Source organism: Bos mutus, chromosome X (genome assembly GCF_027580195.1).
Source record: "Bos mutus isolate GX-2022 chromosome X, NWIPB_WYAK_1.1, whole genome shotgun sequence".
Classification (NCBI taxonomy): Eukaryota; Metazoa; Chordata; class Mammalia; order Artiodactyla; family Bovidae; genus Bos; species Bos mutus.
The window spans coordinates 1,710,672-1,734,525 of record NC_091646.1 but is presented as its reverse complement, the minus strand read 5'-3'; the positions used below and the strand labels follow the sequence as shown (position 1 = coordinate 1,734,525).

The following is a 23,854-nucleotide window of genomic DNA, read 5'->3' as shown; positions in this document are numbered from 1 at the left end:
CATCAATTCTTCGGCGCTCAGCTTTCTTCACAGTCCAACTCTCACATCCATAGGTGACCACTGAACAAAAGAATAACACAACTGAAACATTACTCTAGGAAGAATATTCTTATGACTGTCAACAGAGTAAAATGGTCAAATGAGATATCACAAGGGCTTACACTCCAGTGATGGCAGTGTGAATGGCAAGAAAACAAAGAATCTAAAAGTAATTCCAAAGAACATATTAATAAGACTTGTTGGCTGATTGGATACGGAGCAATCAGGAGAGAGGAAGCAAGCATATGGGGCTTCCCAAGTGCATGCGTGCTAAGTCACTTCAGTAGTGTCCGACTCTCTGCAACCCTATGGACTCTAGCTTGCCAGGCTTCTCTGTCCACTGGGATTCTCCAGGCAAGAATACTGGATTGGGTTGCCATGCCCTTCTCCAGGGGATCTTCTCGACCCAGGGATCAAACCCCCGTCTCTTACATCTTCTGCTTTCGCAGGTGGGTTCGTTACCACTAGCGCCGCCTGGCAATGCAGGAGACACAAGCAAGCACATGGCTTTGAAATGTCAAACCTGCATCGCGGTGTGAAATAACCGTGGGTTTTTGTCATCCAATGCTTTCCTAACAATGAGTTATATTAGGCAAGGGATGTGGGCCAGGGATAATATATTTGGTGTTTGCCTGCTTACAAGTGAGCTTAAAGGGGGACAGAGAAAGCAAAGGTATGATCTCTGGGGATTTTTCCGATGTAGGGTGTGGAAGGATGGAGTGAGGTGGGAGGACATCTGAGTAGTAGGATAACCAGCATGGTCCATTCTGTAAACCATAATAAGGATATTTTGAATGGAGGATATGGGTCCTGGTGGCCCCAACACCTTTGAGTTATTTGATGGGTATGACTGTACTTTGTTTCTATTGCAACCTTCAAAATCCCCAAAACAAGTCTGGCGTCACAGACAGCCTTGAAAGCTTATCCCTTGCTGGACGTGGGGGAGACGCCCCCAGTCCGTCGAGTTGGCCTGCAGTTCCACAGGTTGGCCGCAGGGGGCGGAATCTGCGGCGGCCTGGAAAACTGGCGGGGGTGGGAGGCGCCGCTCTCTCTCGGGTCAGGCTCCCGGCTCCCGGCTCTGGGCTCCAGGCTGCGGGCTGCCCGCGCCCAACACGGAGCTGTTTCTCTAAGGACGCGCAGCCGAGGCTAAGGGGTGTGAGGACGCGGGAGGCAGTATCGTCGGATCAGCCCGCAGTCCGCAGTCCCGCCGAGCCTGGAAGCCGCCGGGATGGAGCCGCCGCTCCCGATTGGAGCCCAGCCCCTTACCGTATCCGCCTGAGAGAAGGGGGAGGGGAGGCCGCGCAGGGCGGGGGTGGGGGTCCGCGGGACTGCGGATCGCGGCGGAGGGGCGGCTAGGGGGCAATCGGGCTCCGAAACCCAGCCGAGCGGGAGAGGGGGGCCGGCGCGGGAGGCGCTGCCTCGGACGCTGGGGAGGAAGGGTGGGCAGAGGGGCAGGAGCCTCTCGCCACCCTGCACCGCGGGTCCCCTCCTGGGCCGCGCTTGTAGAGAAGACCCTTGACTAGCGCCCGCATACTATCGAGGGTATGGAGATGAAGGGTCCTCTCCGGGAGCCCTGCGCGCTGACCCTAGTCCAGAGGAACGGGCAGTATGAGTAAGTAACCACCTGATACCCACAAAGGAGGGGAGCCTGCCATTACCTCCCAACCCCAAACCGCGACAAGCCACGCACCCTCCTCCCACTGAGGCCACGTGGGCAACAGGTTCGGCCCGGGTGTGAAGTGCCAGTGCTCTAACCACCCGGCTTTCTCCCCAAGTTTGCTCCTGGCCTGTGGCTCAGGAAAGGGCTTCAATGGGCAGGCAAGCAGGAAGCCTGGGTTCTTAGTTCCTGCCCTGCAACTGACATGGGTTGTGTAATCCTGGGCTGGTCAATAAAGCTTTCTGGGCCTTAGTGTCCTCATCAGTTTAATAAAAACATGAACTGCCTTACCTTATAGCCTTTGGAGTTATAACTGGGAGAATAATAAATACGAAAGTGGTTTACAAAGAAGTAAAAGTGCTGTAGAAATGCTTCATTGTTAACCTTCTCTTAATCTCATTCAACTGGTTCCTCCAGTCTCCCCACCCCTTTATTCCATTTGCTTGAAGGCATATTCATTAATTCAGTCATGATTTTGTGTAGGCCAGTAACTGCTTCACTTACTGACTTGACTATTAGAAAAAGTAATGACATGTGTAGAAATGTAAACGACTTTGGGCCTTTCATCAGGGTGTGTTACCTTCCACTCTGCCTTGGACAGTTTGATCAAAAGGTTTTGATAAGCCATCACTATGGCTGCTGATCTCACTTCTTTGCCACTAATGCTTCATCTAAAGTATCTCTGATGACTATCCTATATAGGTAGGTCCCTATCCCCTTATGCCCCAGCCACCGCCCCTGGTTGTTGGCTGGTTTCTTGACATCAGTGAAGAATTGTCAGTCACTTAAATCCTGCCATCCCCCAACAATGGATTCTGCTTAAAAACAATTTTTCTCAGCCCCTGCATTTAGATTGTCCAGATTCAATCTTTGTCTATGCTGTCTAGTTTACAGAGAAGAAATTTCCATTAGCCTAGCCTGCCCTATTCTGAAACTCTTGGTGCCATTCAAACTGGATGTCAGCTGGTTCTATGGAAGTAGCTCTTCCCTAGATTCTGCTTGGTCAGTTCTGTTGATGTGATAAGTTCGTATTTTTCCCAGATTTCATCAAACTGGAAGACCAGTTTAATGAAAGTAAATTCAACAGAAAAGTGAATTGAAAAGTGGAACACCAGTACCACTTCCAAAAGCAAGAATAGAATGGGAAGATGTGAACCTTGGGCAAACCATTAAATTTTTTGTGCCTCAGTTTCCTCTTCTTTAAATTATGAGGATTAAATAAAAATAGCTACAGTGTTGAGATGACCACATCTCAGGATCTGTTCCCTTGGTTCTGTAGGTTTGGAACTGTTCGGCTGATAAGGGAACAAGCAGCTGGCCTTGAGAGAAACACCTCTTTCTATCTGGTCTCATGTACTGGAAACACTTTTAAACTTGCAATGGTAGCTCTCTTGATTATTTTTGTCTTCCCCCCTAGAGAAATCAAATTCTATGTTACAGTTCTGTATAAGTTATGAATATAGCACAAGTCACACTCAATGGCTTGATGTGTGTCAGGTACTCTTCTAAGCACTTGCATGAATTAGTTCATTTAACTCTCATGTAAGGATTGCTGTGAAATTGTAATATTATCATTGTCATCCCCTTTTTCTTGGTGTAGAAATGGAGGTTTAGAGAGGTTAAGTCATTTGTTCACAGTCAGGAAGTAGCATAGCTGAGATTTAAAGGCATGTAACATCTCAGAATTAGATCATATTTGAGAAGTTTCTTTTGAAATCATTTATTAGAGACACTACATTATTGGTCTATATAATCCTTGTCTCTTGGGTGCCTTCTTTAGTTTTGTAGTTCCTGCTGTTAACCATAGGAGAAATTTACTTGAGAGACTAAAATTACAATTGAAAACGATTTTATTGCACACAAGGACTCAAACACTGACGTTCTTTTTTTTCAAGGTAAATAGATTATGATGCAACCTGTTGTTTCATCTTTAACCTTCCTTAAACAAATCAGAGTATTTCCTAGGGAAATATTTGTGGACTTGACTTGATTTCCCAGTTTATGTTTTTTGGTTTTTTTTGGGGGGGGGTCACATTTCTTTTTTAAATTGATATTTATAACATTATGTTAGTTTCAGGTATACGATATAATGACTTGATATTTGTATATACTATGAAATGATCACCACCATAAGTCTTATTAACATTCATCACCACACATTGTTAACAATTTTTTTCTTTGTTTCTGTCTTTGTGCCACGTGGTATGTGGGATCTTGTTTCCGGGGCTAGGGATTGAACCTGCACCCCCTGTATTGGAGGCATAGAGTCTTAACCACTGAATTGCCAGGGAAGTTCCTTCAACATTTTTTTTCTTTTGATGAGAACTTTTAAGACATATTTTCTTAACAACTTTCAAATATACAGTACATTATTATTAACTATAGTCATCATGCTATACATTACAGCCCCAGGACTTAACTATTTTCTAACTGGACATTTGTACCTATTGACCTCCTTCACCCATTTCACCCACACACCCCCATCCTCTGCCTCTAACAACTACCAATCTGTTCTCCATGTCTTTGAGTTCAGTATTTTTGGTTTTTGTTTTTCTGTTTCACACATGAGATCATATGGTATTTGTCTTTCTCTGTCTGACTTCTTTCACTTAGCATAATGCTCTCAAGGTCCATCCGTGTTGTCTGTTTTGTGTTGGTTTTTAACAAGACAATCCAGTTGAAACTTTACTGTTGATGTTCAACATCATTTCTGTATTACTTTACTTGGGAATTACATTGGTTTGTGTTCATTTTCCTTAAAGTAAGCTCTTTCTCGTTGACCATTGCTTTGTCCTTCTTATCTAGTTTCTGGTCTACATCTGGGTTTATAGGACTGTACTCAACTCATGAACTTTGCAGTTTGAGAAGGACCTTCCCCCATACTCTTCTTTCTAATCACGTTAAACTATAAATCCCTGAAAGTTAGGCAAGTAGAATCAGAGCAGAAAAATGGCACTAATATTTTTATCTCCCTTAGTTCTATCTAAGCATTTCTTTCCCCCAAGTTACCCCTTCAAAGTTAACCAATTTGAAAAAAAATTCAAAAAGCTAAAATGACAAGCCCCCAAAAGACAACAAAATAGAAATCAAGCCCTTCTAAAGAATGACTTCTAAGGTCAAAAGTTGACCACATATGTTTAGAAATTCACCTCTCTTTGTAGCTTAATTAAATGTTTATTCAACTAAAGTTATTGATCATCTATTAGGTAAGAGACAAAACTGAATATGATAGGGTCTTTGCTTTCATGGAGTTCAAATCTGAGGGATTCGTATGTAGTTTTTTGTATGTATGTATATAGTTATATATGTAACTATAATGGAGTCTGTTAAGTGCTATGTTTGAGGGACACGCAAAGGCATGAGGCCACTAGTTCTGCCTGAGGTTACTTGGGAGGAGTTTCACAGAGGAGTTGATAGTTTGAGCTAGGTCTCAGGGAAGGAAAGAATAGTGCTCCTGGCTCAAAGAACCACCTGAAGAGTGATTTGGGGGAAGTTAGGAGATGTTCAGGATGACCTTTTACCAGTAGGTTACACCTTGATTCTGGACCACTAAGATTAAGTAGTAAGTGAAAATTAATATTTCAGGAATACATAGGAATTTGGAAGTCTTGTATTTCATACTGAGGGGCAAAGTTCAGTTATGCTTACCAGAAATACTAGCATTAAATTGTAAACCATGATGAAAACACAGGGATATAAAAGCAATCTGGTTGTGATATCTGCTACCTCATTGGTCACTGGATTATTTTGACTAATGCAGCTGGCTGGGCATCTCCTCTTACTTCTCCGTGAACCTGTATACTTATTTGAAAAGATAGAATCATTCTTTGATAAAAGCCATGGGAATAAAATCAGAAAGCTAATTGATGAAATTTATAATCCATTTATTCAACAAACGTGAGGGACTGCTACATGCCAGGTGTTGTACTAGGTGCTAGAAATACTGTGGTGAAAAGACAGCCATAGTCCCTTCTCTCATGGTCTTCACACCTAACTGTTAGTTCTTCACTCTGGTATGCGTAAGCTGAAGGTGTGTGTACTATATCTCATGCTCTTAAAATTGTAAACTGTTTTTAGGACATAGACTGTGTTCTCCATGGCATTGAACTGTGGGTATTCAGGTACTGATCATCACTAACATCCTTTTAGACCTAAAGCAATATCTACCATGATTCTCAGATCCAGGTAACAAGATCCAACAAGTCTAATAAATACAGACTAGATTTGTATAACAATACAGCAATGTATTTTGTTGTTAAATTTTTTTTTTTTTTTAGTTTTTTAGTATCTATTCGTTGATGCATTCTTCTGTTTCCTAGGCTAATAATCCAGTTGCACAAGAAGGAACAGCGTGTTCAAGATATCATTCCTATAAATAGCCACTTTAGATGTGTTCAAGGTACTAGCTTTAATTGCTTAGTTAGTTTTATAATGTTTTTTTCTTTGGTCGTTATCATTGTATAATATACATACTTAAATTTGTCACTGCACATAAAATGAAATGCATTACCCTCTGTAAATAATCTACCATTGAGAAGATGATAAATTCTTTGTCTAAGAGTACTGAAGGATTATATTGAAATATATATATTCTCACCTGCCACCCTGGCTGGGGTTAGAGATAGATGTGGTCTGTTACCTATGTAGGTAGTCTTTTATGCTGATGAACCTATATGTAGATTTTAATCACATTCTTGGGCTTAACTGATAAACTGCTCATTGTAAACTATCAAGGTCATTTCGATTCACATGCGTTCAGCACTTTCTCCCCACACTATTTGAAATTAAAACATTTGGCAACATGTCTTGCCAGATTGTAGTACCTTACATTCAATTGTGCTGATTCTCAAACCTTGACATTGGTGAATCATAAGAAAATCGACTCTGGGGAGGAAATACTTGGCTTCCTGCCTTCAAATTTGGGGAAAGGGAACAGAAAATCTGTTGTTTCATCTGCTACAATGAGACTCAAAAATTGGGAGGTTTGTGTAGGAGGTGTTGCTTCTGTCATTTCACATTGCCCTAGAAAGGAAATTGATTATTAGAGAACAAATGCATTATGTTTCCAGTGGCTCCATTGGCTTATCTGACAGGCATTCTGTGTCAGCTACAGCTTCTTGGAAAACTTGAATCCTGCCTTGCATAAATTCTTTCTTAAACTACATGCAACTTTTTTGATCACAAAAGTAATATATGTACTGTAAAAAGTTGGGAAAGAACAGAAAATTATAAAGGAAATAAGTAAACTCACGTCCTTCAGAGATAAAATACCTAACATTTTCCTTTTTTCTACACATGTAACTTTTAGGGTTGGTGGAGCTCATATGTATGTGGTTTTTGTCCGTTCTATTTGCTATCATGTTTTGAGTGCTTTTACATGCTATTAATAGTTGTATACTATTCAATTTTATGAGTGACCTCTACTGTAGTTATTCCCTGTGTTTGACATTTGAGTTATTTTTTGTTAGTATAAATAATGAATCTTCCTGCATGTCTCTTACTTCCTTAGAATTTATTCCTATAAGTAGAAATACTAAGTGGGCATGACTTTTTAAGAGAGCATATATTAAGAATTAAAAATACCCACTGTGAATAGAATCCATATTGTGTAGTAGAATGAAATCTTTTATTTAGCCTGCCCTGTGTAAGAGAGACATTGAAGGAGGCACCTGCGTGCTGAAATAAGTTACTGTGGTCACCTCATTTCTGATAGCATAGTGCTTTTTGTTACATACTCAGCCCTTTAAGGAGGAGAAAAGCCAAAGACAATGATGTTAGTATCTTGTTGACCCTATACCTTCTTTGTGCTACTTCTAGAATCTCTTTTACCCTGTTTCTCTTGGTATTGTCTTTAATAAGAAATAGATGGCAGATTGCTAGGTTGGAATCTAGGAAAATTTGTGTGCATGCACATAGTAATCCTCATGACAAAAGGAACAGATACCTCCTTGAGTTTTCACATCCTTTCTGTTTCCCAACCTGTACATCTATTTTGAAAAATCTATGAGTACTTGGGTTTTAAAGAATTAAAGTTACCAAAGAGCAGTTGTGAACTAATACCTCTGTCTTGAAGCACTGTTGTCCCTTACTTCATTCATCATGCTAGTAAAAGTATTGAGACTATTCTCTAATATTAGACAACTTGGGGCATCCGAGAAGGCAATGGCACCCCACTCCAGCACGCTTGCCTGGAAAATCCCATGGACAGAGGAGCCCGGTAGGCTGCAGTCCATGGGGTCGCTAAGAGTCGGACACGACTGAGCGACTTCACTTTCACTTTTCACTTTCATGCATTGGAGAAGGAAATGGCAACCCACTCCAATGTTCTTGCCTGGAGAATCCCAGGGACGGGGGAGCCTGGTGGGCTGCCGTCTCTGGGGTCGCACAGAGTCGGACACGACTGAAGCGACTTAGCAGCAGTAGCAGCAGCAGGGGCATTATCAGTTCTTCTGTTGTGCCTGAGTAATGGAGCCAAATTACAATCCAGGCAAGTGAGGGAGCTAGAAAAGGTTGAGATTACTCCTGGCCGAGGTGGATCCAGACTCATCCCAAGGAGTCAGTGCCTGCGTGCTCAGTTGCTCTTTACGACCCTAGACTGCAACCTGCCAGGCTCTGTCCGTGGAATTTTCCAGGCAAGAATACTGGCGTGGGTTGCCATTTCCTCCTCCAGGAAGGAGTCAGTACCCAGAGGGAGTACCCGGAGTTTAACCAGCCAGGAGGGTCTGACAGGTGCCAATGGCCAAATCCAGGGAAGTCCAAGAGGAAGTGATGAGTTGGATCTAGACACTAGAGGTAAGGGAGGAAGTCTAGGTGAGCCATGGAGAGAAAACAGAACTTTGAACTTGACCTGTTTTATACTTGTTGGGTGTGGTAAGCCTTGGACCCACAACTGTTAATGGTAGCCTGAAGATAACTTCAAGTATTCTCTGTTCCTGTGTGGGGCAGGGGTGGAGGTAATGAGGTCATTGGAAGTTTTTCAGAGACTAAATTTGAGTTAAGAAAGTAATTTACCTCTAGGCTTTTGGGGTCACTTTCTTGGCTTTTTATAAGAATTATCTAAATGATACAGTTAGATTATATTAAGTTAGTGTGTTATAGTTGAGGGGAATTAAACTCACCTTCACTTGAATTAACATGTTATATTCCCTACTATTGTCATTGCTTGATTTGCTTTGAGGAATTCCATGTGATTACTTGTTCAATGCATTTTTGTTTTAGTTGAATTGCTTATAATTTTTAGGACACAGTGCTATTAAAATCCCCTTTTAAAAGTGCTAAACAAAAAAGCAAAGGATTTTTTTTAATGTGTTCTAAAACCTAGGAGTGGTGATTGAAAGAAGTAGTTAGGTGTGTACTTCTGTGGGTTATAATGAATGGTTTTCTCTTCCCTGATCCTATTCTTCTTTTCCTTTAGAAGCGGAAGAAACTCTTTTAATTGACATAGCTTCAAACAGTAAGTATCTTTCTGAATGGAGTTGATTTTCATTCAACAAATATGTACTTGAAGACCCACTGTATGTAAGACACCTTTTTTGCACAACTTTTATCTTACCATTTTATCCTGTATTCTCTATTTTCATAATGCAGCCATACAAATTAGTATTGCCTCCCCAAAACACTTAGCCTAAGCTTAAGAAAAAGCAGGTGGCTGGCAAGAGTCTTTAAAAAGTTGAAAACATGATCTGCTTTTCTGATGCTGAACTTCTTTGAGATACTAGTTTTTTGTTGCTATCAGTTAAGTCATTCCTGTGGAGTAGGAAATTGTAGGAAGGGTCATAGAGTGTTTAAGGCACAAAAGGTTTATGAGGTTTTTTTAACTACTGATATGTTTTAAGCTTTTTTCTCCTACCTACTTTTGATTTTTACATGTTAAATCATAATGTTTTCCTTAGTTTATTATATTATTTGGGAGGCTACAGAGTCCCTTTTGTACCAGGGAAATCTTTTTTTTCCTTAAAATAATTTTGGTCTTTTATTTAAGACCGTCTTCTCAAGGCATTTCTTTATCAGAGAGAACACGGTCTTCCTTCTCACTGTTTCCATTCTCGCATTTTTTATCTGTCTGAAACAAATCATCTTAGACTTTCTGTGCAAGCTGTTCTCCATTTATCATCTAAAATTGTGCTTTGTTAACATGGGGAGGGAAAAATGGGCACTTGAATGCTACTGTATCTACTCTGTGGTTGCCATGGGAAAAAGTATGTGACGACACGAATCCAAATCAAATGGGGTGCTTTATCTCTTGGTTGAGTCCTTGGATGCCTGGGACTTGGCCCTTAGCTTGGGGCTATCAGTTCATACATAATTTTGCTTAGACATAGTCCCCGTCCTTGGCACTATTGTTTTGTATTACACAGTTTAGGTACTTCTTCTGATTTGGATTTTATTATTCTTTCCTTTGGTCATAAATTTTGGAAGTCTTAAGGGCTGATCCTAAAAGGCTAAGCACATCCAACTTCTAGCTTCTACTGCAGATATCCAGGAGAGCAAATAACCTAATACCTATGTCTTACTGTACTTAAAAAGGAGAAGGCAAGAGCAATACTAATAAAGCACAATGTGAGCAAAGTTTGTTCAGCAGTGACTCACATTGGTGCTGAAATCTTCTGAAATTAGATACCTAAATGTCCTATTCTTAGTATGGAAATAGGTATTTCCATAGCTGAAATGTTAAACTGAGCTTTGCCTTTTCTCTTACAAACACCTAATTTATGGCGTTGGTTTAGTTAGCCTCTCCTACATGGAAATTAACCATGTGTTGCTGTGTCCAGAGTTTAAGTTACTAGATTATATGGGAAGGAGTTAAGTAACCACTTGAATAAAATGCTTCATTTCTGCCTATTTATTAACATTTGTACTGAAACTAGATTTTGTCTTGATCCTTAGGCTTCACATATAAACCTTTAGAGCATAAAATATGTTGCTGGAGAAGACCTTGGGTTTGTTAAGCAAGGCTGATTTAACTGAAACTTTGTTTTTTCACACTGTCTGGATGTTGGTATTAAACATTTTAAAATATTTTTTCTGATTATAGAGATAATACATCCTTCATTATGTACAATTTGTAAAGTTCAGGAAAGTTTAAAGTATAAATTAAAATTACACTCCTGTGACCTAGAGATCACCACTGTAATTAACATTTTTATGTATCTCCTTCCAGTCCTTTACTTATATTTTTACATAATTGGAATCCTAATATATAGTTTTTATCCTGCATTTTCATTTAACAGATATTGTGACCTTTCTCATATCATTTAAAATAGTTTAAAAATATGATTTTTAATGGCTAACATTTCACCATAGATATGCACCAAATTTTGTTAATTTAACTCCTTTGTAAAATTAAGTCACTGTCAAGGAACATGGTATATCTCTTTTTACTTACCGAGGTTCTGTTTATATCTCTCAGTAACATATTGTGGTTTCTTCATAGATAGCAAATATTTGTAGGTTAAATATTTTTTGATGGATTTTTTTGCTGCTATTGTCAGTGGAACTTTTTTTGGGGGAAGCTTTTTCTCTTCTGTTGCTTACCACTAGTATACAGAGCAGCTGTTGACTTTTAGATATTTATCTTTTATCCAGCCACTTTACAGAATTTTATTTTGGGGGAGCCTTTTATTTTCTTTTTTGGTTTTGATAGCCCTAGTCATCTGCAAATAATAGTTTTGTGTCTTTCTAGTAGCTATACCTGGAGAAGGCAATGGCAACCCACTCCAGTACTCTTGCCTGGGAAATCCCATGGACAGAGGAGCCTGGTAGGCTAGTCCATGGGGTCACAAAGAGTCGGACCTGACCAAGAGAATTCACTTTCACTTTTCACTTTCATGCAATGGAGAAGGAAATGGCAACCCACTCCAGTGTTCTTGCCTGGAGAATCCCAGGGACGGGGGAGCCTGGTGGGCTGCCGTCTATGGGCTCGCACAGAGTCGGACACAACTGAAGCGACTTAGCAGCAGCAGCAGTAGCTATTAGTTTTGATTCCTATCTCATTACACCAACAAGAATTTGGAGGTCAACGTTAAATGATGATGATGATGATGATGACATTTTATGTTTAGCTCCTGATTCCAGTGAGAATGCCTCAAGTGGTGCTTCACTGTTGAGGACATTATTGCTTATTGATTTTATAGTTTTATTTTACAAAATATTAAGAAACTGCATATATTTCACATTTGTATGAGTTTATTTAATTTTTTTGGCCATGGCATATGGGCATGTGGGATTCTAGATCCCCAACCGGGGATTGAACCCACGCCCCCTGCAGTGGAAGCACGGAGTCTCAACAACTGGACCACCAGGGAAGTCCTTTGTGTTTTTAAAATGATGAATACATATTAAATTTTATCAAATGTCTTTTTAGTATGTATAGAGATGATTCTATTGTTCTTCCTTATTTGACCTATTGATGGACAGTATGATACTAATTCCTTAATACTGAGCCCTCTTTTATTCATTCTTCAACAAATATTTGTAGAGTGCCTTCTATTTGCCAGGCAATATTCTAAGTGCTGCACAGTTGGTAGAAAATAACATAGATAAGGTTGCTGCTTCTGCTTTGGTTCTTGCTTCTGTGCTATTTGGTACTAGTGTCACATTGATGGCTATAATCCGTTAATCTTTTCCATAAGTTGATGAATACCTCTTATGTGCCACGCACTATGCTCTAGGGATACAGGGAAAAGCAGCATAGGCATGGTACTTCATGAAACTTAGTGCAAGAAACAGCTTTTATTTTTTTATTTATTATTATTTTTAAGAAACAGCTTAAAAAAAAAAAGAAACAGCTTTTAAACTGATAATGTATGGTTACATAGTTGCAGGGTTGTTGTTGTTGTTCTGTTTTCTTTGGCTTCATCACCCACAGCTTGTGGGATCTTAGTTCCCCAACTCAGGATTGAACCCAGGCCCTCTGCAGCAGAACCCTGGAGTCCTAACCACTGGACCGCCAGGGAAGTCCTCATAGTTGCAGTTTTGATAAATACTATCAGGGAGAAATAGAGAGAATTGATAAGACTAAATTAGTCAAGGTCCTTAGGGAAGGCCTCTTTGAAGAAGTGACTTTTAAGTTGAGACCAGAGGGGATAAGTAAGAGGTGAAAATGGGCAAGAGAAGATTCCAGGTAAAAGGAACGTCATGGGTATAGGCCCCAAATTGGGAAGTAGCTTGATACTTTCTTTGAAATGCAAGAAGGCCAGCATGCCTGAAATAAGTCTCAGGCACTAAGGTAGGCCAGGCTAGGACCAGATCCAGTAGAATCTTGTAAGCCATGATGAGGAATCTGGATTTTTAGAGTTTAAAAATTGAAAGAATATGAAGGATTTTATGCCCGTGTTGGGTTGCCAGGAGGCTCTTTCAGTTTAAGCTAGAGTGCTAGAGGGTATGGTGGCAGTAAGAATGGAGAGAACTAGACAGATATGATAAATTATTTTGAAGAGTAAATCAACAGAGGCTGGTGTGGGGATAGGGGATAAGCTGAAGAGAAGTTGTCAAGGATGAATCCTAGGTTTCTGGCATGAATGTGGTTGGTGGTACCATTTGCAGAAATAAGAACATTGCAAGAGGAATGAGTTTTCCTGGGGCTTTAGCCATGTTTACTTTGAAATTTCTTTGAGACATTTAAGTGTAGATGATAAATTGGCAGTTGAATGTATGCATCTGAAGCTCAGAAGTAAGGTCTGGGTCACTAGCACAAAGAGGGTGTTTGAAACCATAAGAGATTATGTGATTGCATTGTATAGCTGTGCTATCAGTTATAGTAGGCACTAGTCATATGTGCCTATTTAAATTAATTAGAACAAAATTAGAAAATCAATTCCTCAGTTGCACTAGTCACATTTCAAGTACTCATTAGCCACATGGGTCATTGTTTACCATATTGCACAGTGTAGTTATTACAGCATGTCCATCATCACAGAAAGTCCTATTGGGCAGTGCTGATACAGAGTGAGGACAAAGATTTAGGATTGAACTCACTCTACTTTTTCAAGTTTGGGTAGAGGAGAAGATACTTCAAAGGGCACTAAAAATTAGTGACCAAAGAGAGAGAGAAACTAGATGAGTATGGTGTCATAGAAGCCTTTTAAAGAGACTATTTCAAGGAGGGATCAACTGTTGATTTCTGCTGATAGATCTGATAATATGACTGAAGAATATCCATTGAATTTAGCAATATGGAGATTATTGGTGACCTTAACAAAGCAATTCCAGAGGGGTAATGGGAGCCAAAGTCACACTGGAATGGATTAAAGAGAGAAACGAAAGGTGAGCAAGTAGTAACTTAACTATGTGTCATTCAAAGCTTGACTGCAGAGGGGAATGTAGAGATGAACTGGAGTTGGAGTGGGATATGGGGTCCAGGAAGGTTTTTTGTTTTAAATAAGGAGAATTTAGAACATGATTTATTTAAATGCTGATAAGAAGGAGACTATGTGAGGGAGAGGTTGAAGATACTGAGGGGAGGTGTCTAGAGAATAATTGCAAGGGTAAGATTCCTGAGAGAACCCAAGGGGTTGTAATTCCTCTGATCTTCTTCCTTGTACCAGAAGGGAAAGGAGAAGATGAATAGAGATACAGGTAGGATATGATGGCTTCCATTTCCTTTGAAGTATAAGGTAAAGCAATCTGCTTGGGAAGAGTGGGATTCAAAGACTGATGATAAATGTGAAGTTGTGAATTGTTTTTCCAGATAGTAGTTGGAGACAAGTTGACTATGGAAACTTAGACTGATTCCTATCATACAGGGCCCTGTTGAGGTTAGCAGTCAATTTATAATGGGGTGTGTGTGTGCTTGTGTATCTGGTTTTATTCCCTCAGATATAAGTACAGAGAACGCAGTTAGTTGGATTTCTGAGTGTTGAGAGTTAGCCAGGTAGGCATTAGCCAGAACAGAGTGAGTGGTAAGGCAGTTCTGGGTTTTTGCAGCAGAGTGAAATGATGGCTTCTGTTTGACAAAAAGGAAAGCGAAGGGCTTCCTGGTGGCTCAGTAGTAAAGAATCTGCCTGCCAATACAGGAGCTTCAAGAGACATGAGTTCAATCCTGGGGTTGGGAAAATCTACTGGAAGAGGAAATGGCAACCTATTCCAGTATTCTTGCTGGGAAAATTCCTTAAGCACAGTTGCAGGGTTAATGCCCTCACAAAGAAAGGTGGGGGAGGGTAGTGAAAGCAAGAGAGAGTGAATGAATACTGAGAAAGTGAAGGGATCAGTGTGTCAGAGGTTCCCCTAAGAGCAGGTAAGTGGCAAGGAGTTCAGAGTAGGTGTTTGAATTAAAGATTTATGAGGTGATGGTGTTTCTGTGACAAAAGATCCAGGGTATAACTGAGTAGTCCCAGTAAGACTGAGGGAATAGGTGGCTGAGGTGGAGGGGCAAGGTCGTTGGATGAGGAAGTTGAAGGTGTTGACTGAGTTTTCAGTGCTAATTTTGAAGGGATGCAAAATTAAAGCAAAAGTGTGAGTGGAGAGGAAGTCTTATGAATCAGGCCTGGATTCAGAAGTTTCTGGGAGGTTGGTGCATGATCTCATGGAGGAGGGAAGGGAAAGCACTGGCATAGTCCAGTGGGTGAGTCTCAAAGGAGAAGGGATTTTTCCTGAGGGAGGAGGAGAGGGAATGGTCTGGAGATGGCATTAGGACAAATAAGGACACCAGTCTTAAATTACATAGTATGTGAGAGACTATAAATAGCCTCTACTCTGGAGGGCTGTGGGGGAGCTACTCTCAGGGGCTGGCCAGTTTGCAGGTGACTCTGGTTTTCTGGATGCGCTAGATCACCTGGGGGAGTGTTTTTAGAAACTGCCAGTGGGCTTCACCCCCAGAAATTCTGTTTTCTTGGCCTGGGGTGGGGCCCAAGTGTCAGTATTTCCTGAAAGTGCCTCTGGTAATTCTGATGCTCCCTGAGTTGAGAACTACTGAGAGATTCAGAGAGTATTCAGAGAAGTTGAGGAAAGAGGAGTGTTAGCTGATCTCAGAGGCCAGAAGGGCTGGCAGGGAAGAGAGTGGACGGTTGGGTGGAGGGGGTCATTTGTTCTCTTTCCCATGCAACATGGTGAGAGAGCATCTAGTGTTTTTTGTTTTGTAAGCAGTTTCTGGAATCTTCTGTTAAATGGGTCAGTTTATTTTTTTATACTTGCTAAAATGTATCTTTCAAGATCCTGGAACAGAGAGAACACATGTTCCTGTTCTAAGTTTCTATCCGATACAAGCTGCTCTTTTTAAGTTTTTTTTTCTACTTTTAATATAAATTATCAGAGAAAGAGAGGACTATTTGTGTCCTGAAGGAGGTTTTCCCTGTATCTTGAAAGCAGTTCTAATTGAAAGTCCTTATTCATGCCCTTTTTTTTCTCCTTACAGTGGCAGCCTCATTAATTTTCTTATTGCTGGTCCTCTTGCGTGCTTTTTTCCCCCATTTTTATCCTCTATGTTTTTCTCTTTCTTCTGGTCACTAAATCCGTGTAGATAGAAACGTAAAGAAATGCAAAGAAAGAGAGAGTCAAAGGTTCAGAAGTGGATTTCTACCATAAGACACTATGATTTTCATTTCATTTTCTCATCTCTGTTATTTACAAGTGTGAAAGAGTCCAGTTCTATAGTCATTAAATGCCTTCTGTCTGTGAAGTCTGATGTCATTATTATCAGTAAAGTAACTCATGAACCCAGTTTTCCTGGGGCTTTCCTGGTCTTACCTTTAGAAGTCTTGAGTCCTGAGAAGCCCCTCTGTCCCAGACAACCCCGGGAAACCATTGAGAGTGTTATGTTGGGTAACCCTTATGTGCAACCTGTCTCTTGCCCTCAAAGAGCTTATAGTTTCCAGGGCCATGAGAAAGCAGTATGTGTAATAAATCAGTTAAAATAAGAATATAAACAAGGACATGGGTTTCCTGGATCACCATAGCCAGAGAGTTGATACAGATGGTAAATGTAAGGCTTTAGAAAAGGGGAGACAGTATGTTATATACATAAGAAACTGAAGTCCTAGGTAACTTTGCGTCTAATTACACTGTTTTCCAATTGGCTATACTTGAACCAGAACACTCGTGGACATGGGTCATTATATTATTTTTGTGAGTTTTTTCAAGACATAGATTTTTTACTGGAGGTAAATGAGGTATAGATGCTTCTTTGCAGAATAATTCAAGCCGATCCCATTATGCTTTTCTTTTTTACTTAGCTTATAAATTCAGTTGCCTGAGTACAGTCTGTACCTAAGGAACAAACCATCCTATTTCCGTTTTTCCCTTCACACTTCAGAGATTCGTATTATGTGATTTGGATTTGAAGTGGTAGGAATTTCCAGCTAGGAGGTATGAGGGGGGTGGTTGGGGAATCGATCTTTTGCTAGAATTTGAAGGTTCCTACAGTGACATATGAACAACATATTAGAATGTAGGAAACTATGATTTTATTATACATCATGTCACTATATTAGGCTGCTCATTTACACAGTTCATTAGCCTACATTAAATTTTTCTCTGCATCACCCCCAATACCACCACCACAACGAATCCCTTGATCTTATAGGTATGCTTCATACATTAGAGGTCTGGAATGTTTGCTATCTGGATCTTCTTCTATTAAATTGGTAAGTTGAAAATATGATCCCAAGAAAACATTATATGTATATGGATTTCTGTTCTTTTTAGGTGGCTGCAAAATTAGGATTCAAGGGGACTGGACCAGAGAGAGACGCTTTGAAATCCCTGATGAGGATCACTGTGTGAAGTTCGTCTCAGAGGTCCTTGCTGCTCAGGAAGGTAACTCAAACCTCAGCAGTTTTCTTTCTATTTGTCTGGGACATGCATACAGAGACACGTGGCGTTAGCAGAGTACCTTGCTCATGGAGCCTTGATAGGTGATTTTTTTTGTTGTTCAGGAATGACCCCAGGGATAGATTAGGGTAAGTCTACTCAGCTTTAAGGACCCTGAGTCAATTTCCAGAATCTTCTGTTTCTTGCCATGGCCAGCTTACTGCAGACAGTAATCCTCCTCCAGCCCCAGATGGTCCCAGAGCTGCTCTCATTTTCTTAGTCTCTTCCTTTGTGTTCAGGAATGGTGCTAAGTGAATGGCCTTTGGTGGTGGTGGTGGTTTAGTTGCTAAGTCGTGCCCGACTTTTGCAACCCCATGGACTGTAGCCTACCAGGCTCCTCTTTTGGTTATGGTAAGTTCCATTCAATGGAATGGTTGTTCCACTCTATGACCCCTATCTCTCCAGCTCAGTCACAGCTTCTTGTTCCAGACCAAAAGGAGTCATCCAGCTGGTACCAGAAATTAGACACTAAGGACAACTCTTCTGTTTTTTCAGGTACTGAAAAGATTCTTTTTTTTTCCCCTGGTCACTATGATGATTGCAGAGTCAGTAGATTTTATCTGGGCAGATAAGATAGTATGGAGTAATGTCAATGTCAGATACCTTCTCCTATGGAGTGGTTTTGGAGTCTGTACTCACCACCTCATGTTCAGTCCTGTTACTTTCTATGGCATGTTAGCTCTTTTGGAGCCAGCTTAGCAGAGGTATAAAAAATGCAGACTCCAGGGGCAGACTGCCTGGGTTTGAATCACAGCTCTCTGACTTCATAGTTATATGACCTTGGTCAAGTTACTTTGACATCTCTGAGCTTCTGTTTCTTTTTCTGTAACTTAGGAAGATTTTTTAATAGCACCTATCTCATGAGGTCTTTGTGACGATTAAGTGAGATAGTGATATAATCCCTAATTATCAACCAGGCATTGTGTTAAAAGTCTTCTATAAATACTCGCTCTTTTAGTCATGTTCCAAGTTAATGTAACTTACTAGTTATGTTTATCATTCTAGTTAATGTGTCAGTGGTTCAGGGACAGATGTGCTTCTTCCCCTATCTATGTTATCACTGTTCGTATACCTTTCTGTTTGGTAACGCCGCTGAGCAAATAGGGGTCAGATCAAAACCGCTGACCAAAGCAAAGTCCTATCTATCCCGAACAAGTTGGATGTTATCTTCCCCCGCTTTGACTCTGGGTTTTGCATCCTTCAGGGCTTCTTGGATTTGAGGATAATTTTTCATCTATGAATTTGGACAAGAAAATCAATTTGCAGAATCAGCCTATAGGGGTTCACCGGGAACCTCCACCCCCACCCTCTTCAGTGAATAGAATGTAAGTCCTGTGTTGAAACAGATTTCCCATGTGTGAGACTTCCCTGGTGAAGGCAGTTTCACTTCTGAATTGCTCATTTATTCACTAGGCTTTCACGTGAAAAAGAAGCTTCTAATAAGGAACCCCCCAAAGTGACCAACACCATGCGGAAGCTCTTTGTACCAAACACCCAGTCTGGACAGCGGGAGGGTCTCATCAAACACATCCTGGCAAAGCGAGAAAAAGAATATGTCAACATTCAGACTTTCAGGTTAGTCTCTCTCCTACTTACGGAGGTGAAACATTAGTTACATTAGATGGTATAGCAAAAAATGTTCTTTTGGTATTTAAGATATTAGTGTAATTAGCTTATTTCAGAATAAAAGCATAATAAAAAAGAATGGTGAGCTGATTCAAGCGCCTGTCTTTATGTGGTCAGTAACCTACATATCCACAATAATGCAAATGCTACAATTTCCCTTGGATTTTCTAAATCCAAATGATTTAGATTATAAATCATGTGGTATATTACTAAATGATACCACATCTACTAATACTATCCACTCTTAGAGAACGAAGTCAAGCTCACATGTACTAGAGAATTGTCTCCTAGCACACTCCATAAGCAGGTGTGTTTATCTGTCTGACCTGCCCAATTTCTTCTTGCCAGTATCGGCAGTTTAAGTCCACTGTTGCTGCTAGCCCTTAATTTTCATTTTCCTACTTTGCTAAGTTAACTAAAGGAAGTTTCACCCAATCCTCTTGATTGGGAGGCCTATCTTGAATTCTTTCCTCTATTAGATTTTTCATTTCATTTTTACTTGTTGATATCCTCTTTTTTGGATTCACTGTGTGTGGCGTGTGGAGTGGTGTAGTATGCCGTGTATCTCGATGTGCAGAGCAGCAACACTTTTCTTTGTTATTTGCGAACAGCATGTACCCTTTTAGTCCAAGATTCCAGACCCATCTGCTATCCCATTATGCCTCATTTATTCTAATTCAGTCATGACTATATCCCTGTGCTGAAGCCTCCAGTTCTTCAGATTCCCCAGGATGCTTATATTTGTATGTAAACAGTTAAGACAGTCATGAGTTTTCCCTTCTGCTTTCCCCCTTAATACTATATCTGTCTCAACAGAATTTCCTCCACAGATGTCCTTGTAATCCTTCAAGAAGTGAGTTTTTGGATTTAACTATGGTTCCTTATGGAACAGTTATCCATATTAGACATCCTTACAGAGTGAAGATACCTCTTTCCCATCCAGAAGCTCTCCCTTCAAATATGTTTGGATGGAATGTAAGAGGAAGGATATGTGGTAGAGCCATTAAATTTGTGTTTTTTAAATAGAAACTTGATTCCTTTCTGTAGGTTTACCTGATGTGAAATTTAGAGAGAATAAGCCCACTGCCTTTGCATTCTACAGGCAAGAAGGGTTTTTTGGTATGTGTGGCAAAGCAGCTTGAGAAATTGCACTGGCTTATTGTGAATATACACTTGTATAGAAATAATGAGAGAACTTTCTTTAGTTCACACTTTACCTTTGTTTCTAAATTATTTTTTGGTATTATGTATTAGATTTTTTGTTGGAACGTGGAACGTGAATGGCCAGTCTCCAGATAGTGGGTTAGAACCTTGGCTGAACTGTGATCTGAATCCTCCTGATATCTACTGCATTGGGTAAAATACATGTCTGGAATTTCATTTTGGCTATATGTTTGGTGTTACTTTATGTGACATTTTGCCCTTTTTTCCCCACTGTTTGTAAAAACCTGCTGTAGACTATGTATGAGAGCTAACTTGTGGGTCAAATTTGTGAGATCATAAAGGAAGAGATATCTAAAATGCTGTGAGGAAGCATCTAGTCCTCTTAAAACCCCTAGAAAACTATATTCTTCATAGAAACTGAGATCTGAGGTTAATTCTAATAGTGACTATTCCTAGGATATATAAGCAAAGCTCTGTTATCCCTTATGGAAGTTTTTTTGTGTTTTGCTTGGCCTATGCATATACTTGTGGGGGAGTCTTTTGAAAAGAAAACTACTTGTCCTTACTGATCACTTGAATCAATAGAGCAGTTCTCTAAAATTCCTCTCTCCCACATTCCTTTTTTCACCTAATGTCTCAGAAAATGGGACAGGAGGTAGTCAGAGATAATTATGGGATGTGGATCTCACATCCTCTTGTTTTCTCAGATTCCAAGAGCTGGACTTGAGCACAGAAGCCTTTTTCTACTTTGAATCTGTGAAAGAACAAGAGTGGTCCTTGGCGGTAGAGAGGAGTTTGCATTCCAAAGCCAAGTATAAGAAAGTAAGCCGCATTTAATTATCTTTTTTAGTATATGACTAAATAGCACTCACTGGAAGTTACTCTGTTTATAGCTTGTTCCAAAAGAATGGATTAATTGAATTCTTCCCCATGTGTAATACCGGATAGGGCAGACTAATGCTTTTCATTCCTATTTCCTAGAAAAAAAATTCCCTAAGCTTCTCGATTCTATAGTTTCATTGCTTGGCTAAGTTTTAAGAGAAAGGAAGAATTTTACTGTACTGTTAGCAATAATTAACTCAAATGACATATAAGTGACTTTTTGCAATAAGATTTTAAGATTGAAATTGTTTGCTTACATGGTCAGAACTGGATGCTTTACAGAAAAGCAGTTTGAAGCATGTGGGTGCATGGGGTAAGCTTTGGAATTGGAGTAAAAACAGGAGTGTTGTGGAATTTAAATGAGTTTAAAACTTGGTTGTAAGTCAAGAGTAGAGTTGACTTTAGCAAGGTGACCCAATTTGTTGGTCTTTAGAAGGCAAATAGTAGAGGCTACCAAAAGAGTTATTTTAATTATGCAGCTACCATACCAAGCCCTTCAAAAGGAGTCATCTGTCTGAGTAATTTTCATCTGCACCTTCTTACACCTGATGCAGGTGATAAGACTGCTGAAGATGTTATTCCTCTCATATAGACTAATACATATTTCAGACATATTTCTAGTTCACAAAGAAGTCAATAGGATTGTTACACATTTTATTAGGAAATTGTAAATCAGAAACTAGGAAGGAGAGGCAAAAAGAACAAGCTGGGATAGAGGCTTTGTCTTTATTATTCAACTTTTTAATACTGCTTACTCATGGTAGGCTAAAATGTGATTAAAATAATGAATGTAGAGCTGAGGGTACTCGTTGTCCCTGAAGACTTTTACTGGTCAGAGCCAGATTAGCACTTTCCTGGAAAAATTTGTTTCCTCTTTATGAGGTCCATTGGGAAATTAGAGGATTTAGATTCAAATTGAGGCATGATTATATCTTCTTGGTGGAAAATTACTTGTGGGAAGTTAGAGATGTGCAAAGAGTGGTATTAACACAAACCTCTTCTAATTCCCTGGAACTTAAAGGTTCAACTAGTCCGCCTTGTTGGGATGATGCTCCTGATATTTGCCAGAAAGGATCAGTTGCGATATATCCGTGATGTTGCTACAGAAACTGTTGGAACTGGAATCATGGGAAAGATGGTGAGTTACTTTGGAGTTGAGCTTGATTATGATTTCATGTCCATATGAAGTTCAGGTGCTCATTGTGTCTTTTGTACTAACTGTGAATAATTACTCTTGCTAACAGGGAAACAAAGGTGGGGTAGCTGTGAGGTTTGTATTTCACAACACTACCTTTTGCATTGTCAATTCCCACCTGGCTGCCCACGTGGAAGAGTTTGAGAGAAGGAATCAAGATTATAAGGACATCTGCGCACGAATGAGTTTTGTGGTCCCAAATCAGACCCTCCCACAGCTGAACATCATGAAACATGAGTGAGTGGTTAAGTCTTCTTTAGCCTTTGAGTAGCAGAGCTGAGAAGAGACTAACCATGATGAGAAACTATAGAAATGTGCAGAGTGAGAGATTCTGTTTTGGGATTGGATTCACAAAGAAGAGGAAGGTTTTGAGAACTAGCAGATGCAATGAGTCAGAGAAATTAGATTTGCTATCAGAGGAAAGGTTAGTTCTATCAGTGGACATCTGAGTAGTGGTAGAGGGGATCTGTCAGTTGTAATCAGTTTTCATTATTTTTTATTATAAAATAGAAATATGTATTATAAATATAATAAAAGGTGAAAGGAAAAAACCCATCATTTCTTATCTCTGCTTTCCCCAGCCAGTCCCTCCCTCCAGAGAAAACCATTGTGGACAATTCAGTGTGTATCCTTCTAGATCTCTGCTGTCCAGTATGGCAGTCCAGTAGCCATAGGTGGCTATTGGGCACTTGAAAGTAACTAGTCCAAACTGAGGTGTGTGGTGAGCATAGACTATGCACTGAAATTATGGGGAAAAATGTAAACTATCTCAATTTTTTAAATATTGATTACATGTTGAAATGACAAAAGTTTGGATATATTGAGTTGAATGGAATTTGTTGTTAAAGTTATTTTCACTTGTTTCTTTTATTTAGCTACTAAAAAATTTTAAATTACATTTGTAATGTGTGTCCTATTTCTTCTGAATAGTGCTGTTCTAGACTTTTATCTATGCACATGCACACACATACTCATTATATAGGACTGTATTATCCTATTTTTTGTGAATTATTTTCCAAGCCAGTAAACATAGATCTACATGATTCTTTTCACTGACTGTGAATCATTCAGAAAAGGGGCCATGGTGATTTAAAGACACCAGTGGTTAATATGAAAGGTTAGTGAATAATGAAACTTAATAAGAACAGAAACAAAAATCAGTTGAGGAATGGATTGTTAGTAGAAAATAGCTGTAAGGAAATTAACACTAGTAATTGGAATTCTGAGAGGGTGATGAGACTTGGAATAAGTGGTTTGAGATAGGAATTAGCAGGAAAACAAAAGATAATTTGAGGGCTATTAGAATCAATAGAGAGTGGGGTAATTGAGGAAAGAGTAGGGCAAGATAGTGATGTTGGCCTGTTCCATATTGTCTCAACATTTAGGATCATATGGAATTCTGCTTCACAGTGGTAAAGCAAGGCCTTGACATCAGTGGTCATAAAATTGACCTGAAATTCCATAAATTTATTTACCTGGGATTCCTT

General features: G+C 39.8%; 1 protein-coding gene across 2 annotated transcripts in view; it reads left to right on the top strand.

Moving 5' to 3' along the window:
- Nucleotides 1-1,062: 1,062 nt before the first annotated feature.
- Nucleotides 1,063-23,854, top strand: part of OCRL (OCRL inositol polyphosphate-5-phosphatase) — a 50,825-nt gene continuing 28,033 nt past the window's right edge. For both annotated transcript variants that reach the window (XM_070366553.1, XM_070366552.1), the window contains exons 1-12: nucleotides 1,063-1,306; nucleotides 1,581-1,651; nucleotides 6,016-6,095; nucleotides 9,111-9,149; nucleotides 17,336-17,446; nucleotides 17,906-17,995; nucleotides 18,705-18,825; nucleotides 18,914-19,075; nucleotides 20,381-20,482; nucleotides 20,998-21,112; nucleotides 22,194-22,310; nucleotides 22,417-22,604. In XM_070366553.1, the coding sequence (XP_070222654.1) occupies nucleotides 1,268-1,306; nucleotides 1,581-1,651; nucleotides 6,016-6,095; nucleotides 9,111-9,149; nucleotides 17,336-17,446; nucleotides 17,906-17,995; nucleotides 18,705-18,825; nucleotides 18,914-19,075; nucleotides 20,381-20,482; nucleotides 20,998-21,112; nucleotides 22,194-22,310; nucleotides 22,417-22,604 (1,235 nt within the window). In that variant the 5' untranslated portion in view covers nucleotides 1,063-1,267. The remainder of the gene's footprint in view (nucleotides 1,307-1,580; nucleotides 1,652-6,015; nucleotides 6,096-9,110; nucleotides 9,150-17,335; nucleotides 17,447-17,905; nucleotides 17,996-18,704; nucleotides 18,826-18,913; nucleotides 19,076-20,380; nucleotides 20,483-20,997; nucleotides 21,113-22,193; nucleotides 22,311-22,416; nucleotides 22,605-23,854) is intronic.